Here is a 16,199-nt window from a genome sequence, read left to right on the forward strand (position 1 = left end):
TATAATGACTTTTAATATTTAATAATTATAACTATAAAAAAAAATACTTGAAACGTTGTCGTAGAACGAAGTAAAATGGAGTGTATAATTATAACAATCACATATTCCTTCCACAGAATGAAAAGCCCTGGTAGAATTATTACAATAAAAATGTTTAATAACAATCATTAATTTTTTTTACAAAATGTATGCTTCTCCATTTTCCCATGGAGAAGCAAAATGCTCCTTCATGGAATAAATAAAAGGTGACCTTATAGTAAATTTAAATAATAAAATAGTTAATAATAAAAAATAATAAAAATTAGTGTTGTTATAACAATGCTATTTATATATTTATTTAAAATTGCGCATTTTTGATGTGACGTCAGTTCTAAAACCCCCCCTCCCCCCCTCGTCACACATCGTCACAAATGTCTGACCCCCCTTCCCCCCTTCGGTGTGTGACGTCATTTATGGACGGCCCCTATGATGATTTTCTTAGATTCAGTTCGATTCACGTGTTCGCAATTAATGCATGCAATCGTGTGAGAACCTATCATTGTCGATTAATTCAACGTTTACTCAACGTTTACCCTTTTGGCTAATGCTTCAAACGGACGAGACAGTCGGTAAAGACTTAGGCCAAGGGATCGGCAACCTGCGGCTATTTAAGGACCGCTTCGTGATGTTATTCATTAAGGAACCACCGTTTTGTATTCACCATCACATTTAAAACATTAAGGGATTTTTTTAAATATTTATATAAGGTAATTTGGAAGAAAAAAAATAGCTGGCTCTTGTTCTTTTTTTTGCCGACCCCCTGACTCTGGCTGTACAGGTACAAAACAAAGGTAAACACGACAACATCGATTTTCACTAATCGAATGGTTAAATCGTTGAACATTTAAATCGTTCACGCGGGGGGAGGGGGATAGATTGTGGGGGCGGGGCCACGTGGCCGCGGAACGCGCCACTTCCGGTTTCAAGACGTCCCAACCGGAAAATTGACCGCTCCCCCATTTTTATTTCATAGAGCGCATAGACAGCGCAACCCCCCCCCCACCGCTCTGCCTGGGCGCGCGCTCATTGGTCACACCCCCCCTCCCACCACCCTCTTTAATCGAGTGGACCAATCGGAGGCGGCCATGGTGCCGGCGTGGGCGCGCATCTGGTGTAGGAATTCCGAAGCCACGCCCCGCCCCCCCCCCTCCCTGACAGGGCACCCCCCCCCCCCCTCGTGCACTTCGCGAGGTGCGGTGTTGGTGGGAGGGTCGCCGTGGTGCTGACGCTTGCTGCTGCTGCTGTTGTTTGTTGCCCCAATTCTCATTGATTACAAATCAGAGACGCGCCCGGCGCACCGACAAGCATTGTTGTGGCCCGCGCCTACAGCAGCAGTAGCAGCAGCAGCCTCACCGGCCTGGGATTGTATTCATTTTCGTGTCGCCATAAGCGCCGGCCGCTCATGTCGCTGTAAAGGGGTTCCTGTGGATCAGGGCCCAGACCGGATACAACCGGGACCTGGGTCCCCGTGTCCTAGTGGCGGTCTCGGGACTAGCATCTAGGCCAGGTTCCTATTCCCAGATCCTGTTCACAGGCTATGGTCCCACGCTCTGGTTCCTGGTGTCAAGCTCCCGAGACCCAAGTTGCAGGAAACCTGATTTTTTTTTGGTCTCGAGTTCTGTTGCTGGACTCACCACCTGGTTCTAATCCTGGTTGTGGTCCCGGGACCCAGCCGGGACACCGAGCCTGAAGCAAAATCCCCGACAAGAACCTCGATCCCTCCCTGATCCCACAACCCCTGCCGCTCCAGCCGCCTGGAGGAGGAGTTTTGAGTGCGCCGTGGTGAAGCCGCTGCCGCTGCTGCTGCTGGAACGACAGGGTGGGTGGGTTACAAGGGCTTGCAGGTTCCTGCTGGGTTCTTCTATGCTACACACCACGGTTTGAATAATTACAACCCTAGGGTTTAATTTCACCAGGAAGGGGGTTTAGAGTTCTATGGGTCAGGTTAGAGGGTGCAAAGTAGGACACGGCTACTGCTCTGGAGATTTTTGTAAAATACCATCACAGACAAGATTTAAGATCAATCACAGACATACCTTGGGTTTTTGACGATGAAACATTAATGGGGGTGGCCTCTTCAGCTACACGTATGGGGTAAGAGCTTACGAGTTGCGGTTATATTTAGGGGTTAACGGTTAAGGGATTAGAGGTTTAATGTTTAGGATTTTAGTGGGCTAGGGGGAGTAGGGCTGGGCTGTACCGGGTCACTGCTTTTCTTGCCATGAATCTGCGGTGGCAGTAGTCTCATGGCCTTGGGTTACAGGTTGTTGATAATCCAGGGTAGTCCGGTTTAATGGTTGTTACGTTCTTACGGTTCAGTGGACCCAACTTTCAAAGGAGGTTCAATAGGACACGGGCTCCAGTCTAGTTGGATTCCAGTGAAGTGAGTTCCAGAAATTGAACGTTTCAAGGTGATGGGTTTCGAGATTCAACGCCCAGAATGTTGATTCCATTGTCGTTTATCGGGCGCATACAGACCCAGTCGTAATTGCTCACGCGAAACTGATGTCTCTTTTTTTTTAACTACTGCCTCACCAGTGTTTGTGTGGAAGTCGGGGTCACACCGGAGACTCTGACCCCTAGAGCCGGGGTCTGTTTACCCCTGTGTCTGCCTGTGTGGGTCGCGGGGGCCTTCAGTGTGCAGGCACAGAACTTTCAATCCTATGTCACAGAACTTTGTCAAGCCGCTAGTGGATGGTGGGGAGGGCCTCGTCACTCCGTGCCGGCCGTCGGGGTTATTTGACCATAATTCACTACCGCTGGTGTTTACGCGGGTTGCTGAATGGGGGTAGTAGTGGCAGCACAGCAGAACGATGTGTTTATATTATTACACGCTTTTATTTCACTCCCATCTGTTGTTGTATCCTCAAATCTTGTAACTCAATTTTGACCCACTTCCCAATGTGGCATCGACTGCAAACTTGGTATACTTGTGTCATACTGATGACAATACTATATTCCAGAGGTGTGGACTCGAGTCATGCGACTTGGACTCGAGTCAGACTCGAGTCATGATTTTGATGACTTCAGACTCGACTTGGACTTGCCTCATCTTTGACTCGACTTGACTCGGGACTCGAGAGCAAAGACTTGAGACTTACTTGTGACTTGCATAACAATGACTTTGTCCCACCTCTGCTATATTCTATCATAAAAAAATAAAACATTTTTAAACATTATTTTTTAGATGTTATTTTCGGCTTGGGTCTAATTGTCCACGTTCCCTTACGTTATGGCAAGCTTCGGGGCCATACTCTTTGGTTCTTTCGGTAAAGTCACGTAGGTGAAAAAAAGAAACATAAAATAAAATAGTACGGTACATTTCATTTAAGCGCGTTTTTTAAAAATATTACTTATTACTTCACTGCTCACTGCTGCCCAATAACGTAGCCCCGCACATGGTAATAAGGATACGTGAAATAATTATTCTGAGGCCATGGAGTATTCCGCCTAATCGCGTGGCTGGATTAAACTATTAAACATGCGAGCGAGGCGACCACGCGGAGTCAAGGATAGAGATTGCCTGATATTGGACACAAAACGGCTTCCAATAGGGCCTATTGGCGACACTCACCCGTCGAGATGTGGAACCCACCGGCGTGAACTGTTAGGTCGCCTTAATCCCATCGCCTGTGGGTGTTTGAGAGACACGGGACGATGCACGGTTTATAATCGCCCTTAATCCCATCTGCTCATATGAACGGGAGGTGCAGATAGAGGACTTGTCCTAAGAGACCTATCCAAACTAGATTCGAAGCTTTCGTGACTGCAGGAATTACTCTTTGGTTCTTTCGGTAAAGTCACGTCGAAAGAAATAAAATAAAATAATAATAAAATACTAGAGACCTATCCAGATGTCAGATCCCATCTGTGGCTTTGTTTTTATTCCAAGTCGTTTTTCTGATAACTTTATTTGGATAAAACAAAATAAGGCAGTGCAGCCTAATCCATTGTTGTACTGTGAATACTCCCAAATCTATGCTCCCTGCCTTCAACCTGTACTCACCAGATGTGTGAAGTATCGTAAAATAACATCTTGAATAACCGAAATGTGCAAGGGAGCCCCTTATCCAGCAGTGGCTTTACCAAGTGCAGGAAATGTCACGAGACAGAAAAGTGTGACAAGTGCAGTGCACGTGGGCATGATTCGCATTACACATTTTTCTGTCGCGCGAATCTCGCAAATATGCTAAACCTGAACGTAATTTGGAAGCTTGAATTCACAAAGACAAACCAATGAGTCTTTAATGGAAGTGCATTTTTGCACATAAAAAAGCAGCCGTGTAATTTGTCTCAAATTACACGTGACAACTAAATTTTCACGTATATTATTAAAAACAAAGTCCATATGCAGCCCTTGGTCACTTTGATCCTATTGCTTTGCGTGCTTGAAAGGTAAAGGTGGATGCATTGGCGGTCATCGCTCTTAATCCCATCCGCTGGGGTGCCTGTGCGGCCCAGATAGATGCACGGATTAATTAATTATCCAATCCGCCTGCTCGTGCCCCGCTCCCTCACCGAAGCTTTTGTGATGGATTCACAGTCAACGGCTCAAAGAGAGACGTACACTTTTGGGAGCAATTGACAAGAGAACATTATTTTTTTGTTCGTCTGCAACCTTATTGATGGCAAGAATAACAGCATTGGGTGGAGGGTGGAGTCTCCGTCTCAGGCACCACCACACTCGTGTGGATGGTTATTAGGCCACGCACATCATTCATAATTAATTAATCTGTTCACGTTGTCCCCACAATGCAGCGTCTCTACTTTAGACATGTGGCTGTGCGCCACTCACAGCAATTGAGCTTTGCACAGTCGAGGCACCTGCCGTCAACTGTTTACACGAGACAGATTTGTGGTTGTTCATTGACCAAGTCGCCTCTTTAAGGACAAGTTGCGGATTTCTCACCGGGTAAATTTTTCCTTTGTAAGTCTGTGTACGCGATGTACGCTCACGTGATGCTGACAGGTGGTTTTTTTGCCTTATTTTAGTTGTGTACGGCGCGGCAAGAGTAATAGCGATAGCGTCACAAGAAGCAGCAGCAGCAGCAATAGCATCCATTGCAGCACAAGCAGTGGCCGCATTAACAGCGGCACAATAGCAGCAATATCAGAGATTATAAAAGAAAGCTTCTGTGACGGCGGCGGCAGCAGCAGCGGTATCAGCAGCAGCATTAACAGTAATAGCAACAGCAGCAACTGTATTAACAGTAACGGCACTGCAGTAGTAATAGTAGCAGCATTAACAGAAAGAGCAGCATTCAGCATTAACAGCAGAAGCAGCAGTAGTGTTAGGAGCAAGTGCAAGAGCATCAGCTCAGAGTAAAGCTCCTCTCATTATCCGCGTGCCCAGGTGAACCTACCACTACTCTGTTGCTGCTCCACAGGACTGTACCTGGCAACCACGCCAGGCTGGACCTGGACCCGGTGGCTACTCCGTCGGGATGCGCGCCGTGGCACAGACGGCCCGCGGATTGGGCCGCTTGTGTGCGGGCAGCTGCGGCAGAAGCCGAGGTCGCGGCCTCGGGAAGACGTGGGCGTACACGTGTCTGGCATTGAAGAGCCTTGTGTACAACTCGTTCTCCAGCTACGACACGATGGTGGACGCACTGTTCGAGCCGCTCTTCTGGCTCGTCGACCGCCTGACGCGATGGTTTGGCCTGGTCCGTACTTGTGGGGCGAGAGCACGTGTTGAGGTTGCGGGGGAGGCGAGGGCATGGTGGGGACGCGTCGCCATAACTGTCGCCTCCAGGAATATTCAGTGATCGATCCCATCCATTGATTGGAATTAGTATCGTGATAATAATGCAGAGTCACCTATGATCTATATCAGCCGGAATGCATCCGATGTCATCAGACCTTGGAAGCTCAGCGGAGTTGAACCTGGAATAGTATTTTAATGCGGACTACCATGCGTAACAGTGCCAAGTGGTACCGAAATATAAAACCTGTCTTCGGCCTTCCCCAGTTGATTTAGCCATAAGTAATTACCTGGTGCAGTGTGTTAACATCAACAGCTGGGCATGGGACTGGCTACCCCACCCTCTCATACACCATGCTGACCTTAACTGGTGCTCGCTAACAGCACTTTCCTGCAACAATCTCTTAAAGGCTTTGCACAGGGGATCTTCATGTTCATATGCGTTTTTGGTGGTTGTGTGCTCCGTCATTGTTTGTGTAGCTATGTCCTGTGACCTGTCAGTGAGCCTTCAACACCTGCATGTGGCCTAAGAATGCACCTAGCCTGGCACAGGCACCGTGGTGATGTAGCCGACACTGTTAATGGGCTGTTGTTTTTGTATGCGAGTACGGTACGTTTGTGTGTATCAGTGCTCGCTAACAACACTTTCCCCAACAGTCGGCTAAAGGCTATCCGGTGGGATCTTTGTTCTTGCCTGTGTGTAGGTCTTTGTAGCGCTGGTGGTAGGGCTCACATCGTGCGTGGTGGTCGTGGGCTACGTGTGCGTGCTGCCCGCCATTCTGGCCGAGTATGGCCCAGCGGTGAGCACCGCTCTCATCCTCGTCTCCAACTGGTTCCTCATCATGATCGTCTTTCACTACTACAAGGGTCTCACAACATCGCCCGGGTACCCGCCGTCGGTAAGCCCATAACGAGCAAACAACATCACCCACCCCCTTGTGTGCCTTGCCGGCCAGTCTTCATACATGCTTGCTAACAGCACTTGCCCCAACAGTCTGTTAATGCTATATGGAGGATCATCATCAGCTATGCCTTTTAAATCTAGATTGAAAATGAATTTCTTTAAAATAGCTTTTTGTGTTTAGTTGTCCTTCCCCCACACCTCTGATTCGCATGGTTAGCTCTACATATGTTGCGAAAGAAGTTCAACATAGATACAAGCCCTCCCTAAGCCGCCACTATCTCTCACGATTCTGCGATGTAATAATATAATCGAACCACGACCTGCACCTGAGCTGATTTCAGCACTCCATCGCCTTGGTGAACGACCAATTGGACACATTTCGTTTTCGTAAAATTTGTTGCAGACCAGCAAAGAGTCCTTCACAAGCGATAAAATTTGCATGCATAGTAGTGATGGGTCATACAGTGGCACGGTGCGATATGAACCCAGCGACCTGAGTTTGACTCTTGGCCACGGCTAACACTGGTGCCGAGTGATATCTGAACCGCTCCTGTACACGGAGGCTTGGGAGCGGATGCTCCTTTACCAATTCGCACTAAATATTCAACATACACAACCATAACCTGTTCTCTTTTACTTGATAATGGCACTAAATAACCATAGCCATCGTCATTAACCTAATAACTGGCACTCTGCAATCGTAACTTTTTTTTATAGTATAAATGTTGTTTGTCTCTTAACTGTGATTCTTAATTGTGTTATTGCTAGTCTTAATGTTACGTCAAAAACACTTAGCCTGTGCTGCCTTCTTGCCTGGGTGAAAAGTGCGCTATGTTTTGCGCAATCCTTGCCAACTGATTCAAAAACTTAATAAACAAAGAAATGTGGTAACCCGGTAATGCTCAGATTCCCCAGTGTACTAAACTACTATAAAACTATTTTTTGTATTTAACCAGATAGGACCTACTGAGCTATAGAGCTCTTTTTCAGAAACAACCTGGTCACAAATGATAGCTCAAGGAAGTGGCTTATCGAGTGGAAATTTATAGCAGCCAAATGCTCTAAACGCCCGTTTCTAAATGGGGAGGGAAAACCGGAGGACCCGGAGAAAAATCCACGCAACCACGGGGAGAACATGCAAACTCTAAAGTATACAGGGATCAGGATTGGGATTGAACTCACGACCTCCTGCATACCAGCCGAGGTAGTTAACATCTCGTCAGCCTGGCCCCCAAATCCATGAAACTGCTGCGGCCTAAAGGGGGGGGGGGGCAGTTCTCTGCGGCGTGCACGGCGAGGTGTGCGCGGTTGACGGCGCTCGCTCATTGTGCCGGCTCGCAGGGCCAAGTGGACTTGCCGGCCGTGTCCATCTGCAAGCGGTGCATCGCTCCCAAGCCTCCGCGTACGCACCACTGCAGCATCTGCAACAGGTGCGGTGGCCAGGGGTGGGGGCGCGGTGGGGACGGGAGGTGAGGGGGGGGGGAGCTTTATCCAGCTGCAGGCTGGGCAGGAGTGTGTGAACTTCTTGCCGTTGTCCTGCACCAGATGGTGGGGATCCTGCGACCCGCAGGCCATATGTGGACTGTGCCTTCATTTCATATGGCCCACGGTTAGAACAGCCTGAATAAATATGACTCACTGCAAATATCCTAGCTTGCGCTAATCTGGCAAGTCACTTGTGTCACTGGCTGGCCTCTCCATGTCCTGTGAATAAGGGCCAATGCCCAAAACACCGCCTATTATTGATTTCTCTTTCAAGGCAGTGTCATTGTTATTTGTGCTTCTGCACCACTCACAAATTGAGGTGACTGATGTGCATTTTAACGTGACGCGTCTTTGTATTTCAAAGTCCGATTTGGCCCTCGGTTATTTTACATACGACCCATTTTACTTTTTGTCTTGTGTTTAGACAAACGCCAGCGTGTTCATTTGATCGTTTCCTCTCGATTACAGGTGCATTCTGAAGATGGATCATCACTGCCGTATCCTGACGTGTTCGCACTGGGGGCTCTGGATCCATTTGTGTTTATTTTAATCTGTAATCATCCATCAATTACACTGCAAGTGAAAAATAACAACCCAACCTCACAATTGTTCCTTGCATCATATTTCAGAACAATTGCAGATTCCATGATTGAGATGTTGCTTGTGATGCTAACACGCTCATTAAAGGATAATGAGAGTTTGAAGCGTATATAACAAAAAAAACACGTGTCCATTACAAGAGGGGGGCAGGTGGTTAGGCGGCTCAGAGGTCAGGCCGCTGGACTGGCAACGCTGAGGACGTGGGTTCGATTCCAGTCAGCCGCCTGCGATTAAACACATTCCCCAAGTCTAGTGAGTTGACAGGCTTAGTCCAGCCACCCATGATTGTACAAATGTAAACATCACAATACATTTGGTTATGCACTTTCATATGGATGCATTCCATATTCGAAATATTAAATATCAGTTTTACTGGCATGTGCCAAACCTAAATGTCATATTTAAAGCGAGTGAGAAGTGCTGCCCGACACTGGACCAGAGGACACTTGAAGGGATCTCAGAAGCAGCTCTGTGATATCCACTTCCATGGGTCGTTCTCAAACACGAAGTGTCGCGCTGCTCTGCGAGAGATGGCACGACACCGATAGCACAATCGGGATTAAATATTTGGAAACAAAAACGCTATTAAAATGTATTTAAATGAAAAAAGAGGTGGGCTGTCAACTTGGCGGAGAAGGTCTCCTTAACGGCCCCGTCTGCCAGCCTGGCTCAACAACTGCGTCGGAAACTACAACCACCGCTACTTCTTCTCCTTCTGCCTCTACATGTCCATGGGCTGTGCCTTCACAAGCATCACGCTCAGCCGCACGTACTTCCGCACACAAGCGTCCTCGCAGGTGGGTCGCTCGGCGGCTCCCCCTTCCCCCCCACAACAATGCCATTACGCACCAACTCCCACAGCAGCAACAACAATAGCCACCACCACCAACAACAATAAGCGGAAATCTGGTGCGTTGTGTTACGCGCCTGTGATGACGCACTTTCGAACCGAGGGTAGCCGGATCTCTTGTAGCGCTTCTGACCCGCCCCTACTGGACATTTGTGTTAAAGAGCTTCATGGCCCATCGGATTCCTTCAGGATAAAGAGATTCAGATTCTGGAACACACAGATTTGTGAAACTCCCAACATCCACCGGGAAATGATGGGGACCTTTGAATGGTATTCGCTTCTGTGTGGTCATTTCTCCGGGTACTGAAGTCGCCTGTTAGCAAATCGCTCGCAATATTCCCTCGATCTTATTGTCAGGTCTTAGGCTGAGCATGGATGAGCCTGGCTAGCGCTTGGATGAGCAACCATAGAACAGGTGCCGTGAGTTGCTGCAGGAAAATTGTTGTCAGCTGGGGACAGTGCAGCAAAAACCCATTGTTGTACCTTCCATTTCTGCGTCTGATATGCTCCGCCGTTCGGCTTCACTGACCCGCACTGTTGTCCTTCCCCGCACCTCCGATTAGCACGGTTGGCTACGTACGGTGCGAAAGAAGTTCAACATGCATACATCCAAGTCAGATCGAACGACTCCTCACCCTACGTGTCAGTCAGCGGCTGTACCTGTGCACGTGTACACGACGTGGGACGCCTGCTTGATTCCCCATCCCCCGATTTTTCCGGCAGGTCGCTCCGAGCCACTCACCCCTCAAGCTTCTCACCCCGGCGTCCACCACGGCTGAGCCCGAGAAGCGCGAGGACCACGTTCACAACAGCATCGTCTTCGTGTGGGTCCTCACCAGGTGGCACACTCACACACGTCCATTGTGTGGCCCGTAATGGTATGGTTGGGGCGAGTGCTGTTAACCCCTTTCTCATTTCGATGACGTGTACATAATCAGTTTTTCTTCCGTTTCCATTCCGAATTCCGATGACGTACATGCACATCAGCAAAACAAAACCGGAATAAAAACAAAAACCGGAATAAAATTACTTCATCGGTACCGAGGCTCCCACAAGGCCATGCGCGGCACAGTTTGGCGCCAGCTATTGTGGAGTGCGGTCGTGTCGCTGCAGTTCTCTGCGGTGAGTAGTGCCTTTAAAAACAACGCCGCTATGCCTCTAAATAAAGTTTACGCCGAGCCGCTTGCGCGTTCCGAGATTCAGAGGTGAACGGGACTCGCACCCTGCGACTTGCAGTCGTCTCGGAACGGCAAAGGGTGAAGTGAGCACCACCAGGGGCAAGTATGGCGCACGAGATGCGGTGGTGTGACCACCACCGCACCCGGCCGCCCTTGTCTCCCCAGTGCTGATGTTCACGCGCACCGCACCCGGTACTAATTTCAGGCTGAATGAACCTAAAACTAAACTTTCAATTTTACCAGGTCAGGCCCACTGAGCTATACAGCTCTTTTTCAGAAGCAACCTGGGCCATCACAAATGATAGCTCAATAAAGCGGCTTCTCGCGTGGAAATTAATAGCAGCCAAATACTCTCAATGCATGTTGATTCTAAATGTGGAGGGGAAAAACTGGAGGACCCTGAGAAGAATCCACTCGACCGCGGGGAGAGAGATATGCAAACTCAAAATATACAGGCATCGTTCGGGATCGAACCCACGACCTCCTGTATACCGGGCGATGTAGTTAATATATCGCTACCTCGGGTAGGCCTGGGATAGGTTTTGCAGTCGGCCTGTGACTCGATCTCGGGTCGTCGGGTTTGTAACTGCTTTTGCCGCTGCTGCGTCGATAGCAATCTTTGTCGTTTTTGCGAATCGCGAGTGTTGTGTCCGCTGCTGTGCATTGCGTGGGGGTGGGGGCAGCACGGTGTCGGTGGTGCTGGGGGCGCTCACGCTGTGGCACGCAGCGCTCATCTCGCGCGGGGAGACAAGCGTCGAGCGCCACATCAACCGCAAGGAGCGCACGCGCCTCCACAAGAAAGGGAAGGTGCGAGTCACAGAAATTAACCACCAGTACGCGTATGACTGTGTGTACACATGCGCGAGTCAGCACATGAAACCCAGCGACCCGAGTTCGATTCCCACTCACGGCCAACACCAGTGACGATTATCCGAACCAGTTCTGGGTCTCCAGTAGGTCGACTCAGCCTGGTGTGGTGTGTAAACATCGCCACTGGGGAGACAAAGGCAGCCGGGTATGGTGTTGGCCACCCATCCCTTAGTGTGCCATGTCGGCCTTCATTGGTGCTCGCTAACAGCACTTGCCTCAACAGTCTGTTAAGGCTATACGGAGCATCTTTGTCTTTTGTGTACTGCTTATTGTGCCAGTAGGGAGCACTGGTGGTGCATCTGCCAGTCATCTCAGTCAATCCGTAGCAACTGAATATGCCCCATGACCTACTGTGGCCTCAAAGTGCACCTAGCCTGGCACAAGCGCCGTGATGTCACGGTGGCTGTTGTTGTTATATATTGTGCGAGTTCCAGGAGGTGTGTACCAGTGGTACGTGTGGGTGTGTGTGTACTGTACTGGAGTGTTTATTTTCTGCTTTGGTTCAGTTGGATTTGCTCTGGCCACGAGATGAGTGAAAAATTCACTTAAAAAATTATATTCTTGGGTCTTTCGGTAAAGTCACGTATCTGCTTGACTTTATATTGTTCAACCCTAATGTTAATATTTCTGCAATCGCATTTGATCTCTGCCACTTGGCTAAAACATCTCTTGGAAGAAATTCCAGCACAGCAGAAAGAATTACATTGCTTCACGCTTTATCCTGTGGATATATATGCAACATTTATTGGCGATTTACAAACTTTTACGTGCTCCTTTGTGGCGGACGCTTCGGTACTTAAGACGGCTCACCCCCCCGCCGATGATTGCACGTGTTCCCGCAGGTTTTTAGAAACCCCTACCATTTCGGATCTCTGAGCAACTGGAAGCAGTTTTTCGGCGTCAAACACAGAAGGTACGTCCGGGCAGAACAGTGCGTCCCATTAGTCTCCGTCCGTCCGTAGATTGTGCAGGTGTTGAACGCGGGTAGGTACTTTAGTTGATACGAATGTCATATTTTGGAATCTCATTCTAATATTTGATATACCCCTGTCATAGGGTATGAATATGACATACTAAACTAAACTTTTTATTTTACCAGGCAAGGCCCACTGAGCTCCATGGCTCTTTTTCAGACACTTGGCCACAACTGATAGTTCATTGAAGTTGCTTATCACGTGGACATTTATAGCAGCCAAATGCTCTTAAATGCACGTTTCTAAATGTGGAGGGAAAAACCGGAGGACCCGGAGAAAATAAATCCATGCGACCACGGGGAGAGACATGAAACTCAAAATATACAGCAGGCGTCAGGGTTGGGATCGAACCCACAACCTCCTGCATACCAGGCGAGGTAGTTAATATCTCGCCACCATGGCGCCCCATATCCGAGTACAGTAGTGTGTTTGAATGTCATGATATTCGTACTCTCGTCGCAGGTGGGGGTGGCGTATATCAGCAGAGCGTGACGCGCTCCTGTACGCCGATTGTCGTCTGGGCGCTCGTGTTGTTGTCATACTTATCTTACGCGTCACTTGTAATTGTCACTTTTCTTCGAGACGTGACACTCGCGTCTTGTGTGACATGTGTGTAGAACTCCTCGCCGTGAGGAGTAATAACGGGAATCATTTGCAGGCCCTGTTGTCAATCAATTGGTGTCCTGAAGGGCTCCCCGTGTTATGTTGGCCATACTTCACCACCCTGGTCAATTCAGGTTGGTGATTGTGGTTGTTCTAGGACTCATTTAGATATCACTCTCCACTGATTGTTAGCATTCGTCAGGAATCAAACTCAGGTCTCCAGATTCATAACACAGTGCTACATCCAATGTTCCACCGCTGCCCCAACTCACCCTGCGTATCATCGTCACGAAACCAAAAGGCTCTTCTTCAAGGGAGACCTTGGTCACGGCACAATACACCGCATACGTAAACAAAACTCTCAACATCATCGGCCCTCACATTCAGAACCGAACATTCAATGGCGATCGGTAAAACGTAGACGAGCTTACTTGTGCACGCCATGTACGCCACTACGTCTCACGCCACCGCACGTCTTAACGCGCACGACTTCTGCCACCTCTCCCCCCCCCACCGCCGTTCCCTGCCCCAGCCACTGGCTGACGCGCGTGCTGCTGCCCTCCGGCCACGCGCCCCAGGGCAACGGCCTCGTGTGGCTCCCGCCCGACGACTGGGTCGCGGCGCACCGCCACGGCCCCTCCGTCACGGTGTGAACGGCGCGACGGCCACCGTCGCCGCCCGCGGCTCTCCTGGCACTGCCGTGGTGGGGCAGCGAACGCCCGGCAATCGACCCGCCGTCGTTGAAGGTTTTCACGAAGAGGAGGGTGGGGACGAAGAAGTATTTTGAACTGTTACATTCTACTGACGGTTGCTGCAGGGAATCAAACGTGTTACGGGTTAATCTTGTATTTGTATGTTTTTATTTTTATGTAAAGCACAGCCCGTTGCGTTGATGGCGATGTCCGATTTATTTTCGTTTGTTTGTCCCATTGGGCAAAGCAAAGAGAGAGGGTTTCCTCTTGAACCCGAAAAACTTGCTCTCAAAAACGCTCAGCGACTACCTATGATGTGAAGCGGCTTGTGCAGTCCGACAGTGCTGCAAGTCTTTATTGTAAATTATGATGACACCAGGTTATCTGTGCAGCGTGTCCGCGCTCTGCATATCTGACCTATATGAACGGGCGTTATTTACAGATCAAGAATCAGCAATAACAGCTTTCATGTTTGTCTACAACAACATTGGTGCTTTGTGCCAGGGGTTAATGGACCAATGGGCATGTACTGCCAACACAGTGTCTCGTCTGAATGCTGTGGGATTAAGAACAAATTATTACAGATCGGGATTTATTTTTTCTCTAAATATTTGGCCGGCTGCTAGATGGGTGAACCAAATCGGAGTAAACATGAACACAAAGGCGAAAACACACATGAATGTTGAACATCTTTCGCACCGTACAGGGCCAACCATGCTAATCGGAGGTGCGTGGGAAGGACAAAAAACTAAACACAGAAAGCAGTTCTAAGGAAATTAGTTTTCAATCCAGATTTCAAAGTGCATAGCTCCAGTGGCTTCCACATCATTAGGAAGAGTGTTCCAGACGGCCCCAGAAACGCATCTAAAAGTGCGACGCACTGACAGACCTATACACCAATGCAAACATTCACGTTCGCAAAACACCACGCGTCACAAAGGTAAATATACACACAAAACATGTAAATAGTATCACACACACGCATAGTGAGACGTTAACATGTCCTGACGTGTTGCGTGTGGGTTGACAACCCTGGACACCATTGCAAAGGACAAAGATAGACACACACGTGCAAATACATATGCAATACATCCACATCACATCCACACACACGTGTACAGTGGCATAGACGCACATTCACAAAACACCACAAGAGACCCATGTAGTCTTAATAGACTTGGGGCAAGTGGTGTTAGCGAGCATCTATGAAGGCTGGCACGGTACACGAGGGGGTGGGTGGCTTCCTTTGTCTCCCTAGTGGCGACACTGCATCAGGTACCCACTTGAGGCTTAGTCGACCTAGGGGAGGCCCAGGACCGGTTCAGATATTCACTATTATTGTTCGTGAGCCGGCATCGAACTCGGGTCGCCTACTTTCAAGTGCAGTATACGAACCACTGCGCCACCGCCCCCAAACAGCAAAAAAAACCAGATCCCCTGTATAGCCTTAACAGACTTTTGGTGCTAGTGCTGTTAGCAAGCACCACACACCGATACGCAAAACACGCAATGTACAGCGATATATTTCGAAATACTGCACACGTAAATCCACATCACAAAAAAGATGCACACCTAACACACCACACACTGGCACCATCTCCCCCCCTCCCTAAAACTTGTTTCAAATATTTGGCATTGAGCAGGTGCCGTGATGTCGAGATACTACACCACATCATATAAGAGCTGCGATAACCATATCCGTCTTGCAAAATATCGCGATTGTCGCCGCTCGTCTTATGTTTAAGTATCGACTTTTACGAGAACATATTTACGAAATCGCAATAAATGAAAGATCATATTGATAATTAAAGTTCTAAAACATAGCTGTTACGCATTCACATCATGCCTTGTCAAACCTTTTCCGGAGTTTCATTGCATGCTGGCTATACGACATCGCTTCCGTAGTCCATTTGATTCATCGATCGTTTCCTGCGTAACACCGCCAGTTGAGCATTAGACCGTGGAGTGACGCCGATTGGAAGATTTGTGGCAGCTTGTGTCGAGTGAAAAATGCAGTTGAACGGATTAGTCCTCGTTCCTACTAGAAGTCCATTAATGCATAAAAACGCGAATTGCAGCCACAGCGGAAGGGAAAACTGACATCTCGATTATCGTATCTTGCAAAAATGAAATCGCGGCAGCCCTAGTTAAGGCATCTGCTCAGGGTAATAGAACATTTTGAAACACCCACAAAATGTTGGCCAAATGCCCCATTTCGGTGAAATATTTGATACATCCCTTTTGAACAAAAGAGCATCGGACTTTGCATTATCTGTTCATTAAAAACATGTGAAGAAGCCACA

General features: G+C 48.5%; 1 protein-coding gene across 1 annotated transcript; it reads left to right on the forward strand.

Moving 5' to 3' along the window:
• The first annotated feature begins 1,221 nt into the window (after positions 1-1,221).
• Positions 1,222-16,197, forward strand: LOC144721518 (palmitoyltransferase ZDHHC16-like). The gene is made up of 10 exons (XM_078599188.1): positions 1,222-1,858; positions 5,427-5,702; positions 6,445-6,639; positions 7,986-8,074; positions 8,598-8,626; positions 9,393-9,526; positions 10,303-10,418; positions 11,441-11,564; positions 12,470-12,540; positions 13,737-16,197. The coding sequence occupies exons 2-10, from the start codon at positions 5,484-5,486 to the stop codon at positions 13,855-13,857; spliced, it is 1,098 nt and encodes a 365-aa protein (XP_078455314.1). The 5' UTR covers positions 1,222-1,858; positions 5,427-5,483; the 3' UTR covers positions 13,858-16,197.
• The last annotated feature ends 2 nt before the right edge of the window (positions 16,198-16,199 follow it).

This window comes from Lampetra planeri, chromosome 12 (genome assembly GCF_965212315.1).
Source record: "Lampetra planeri chromosome 12, kcLamPlan1.2.h2, whole genome shotgun sequence".
Classification (NCBI taxonomy): Eukaryota; Metazoa; Chordata; class Hyperoartia; order Petromyzontiformes; family Petromyzontidae; genus Lampetra; species Lampetra planeri.

What these genes read in the sequence shown, in the direction of transcription:
- LOC144721518 (XM_078599188.1), top strand. Translation starts at nt 5,484, where the DNA reads ATGCGCGCCGTGGCACAGACGGCCCGCGGATTGGGCCGCTTGTGTGCG. An exon ending in CACTGCAGCATCTGCAACAG is followed by an intron (nt 8,075 to 8,597) that starts GTGCGGTGGCCA and finishes TCTCGATTACAG; the next exon opens with GTGCATTCTGAAGATGGATC. An exon ending in GCACACAAGCGTCCTCGCAG is followed by an intron (nt 9,527 to 10,302) that starts GTGGGTCGCTCG and finishes TTTTTCCGGCAG; the next exon opens with GTCGCTCCGAGCCACTCACC.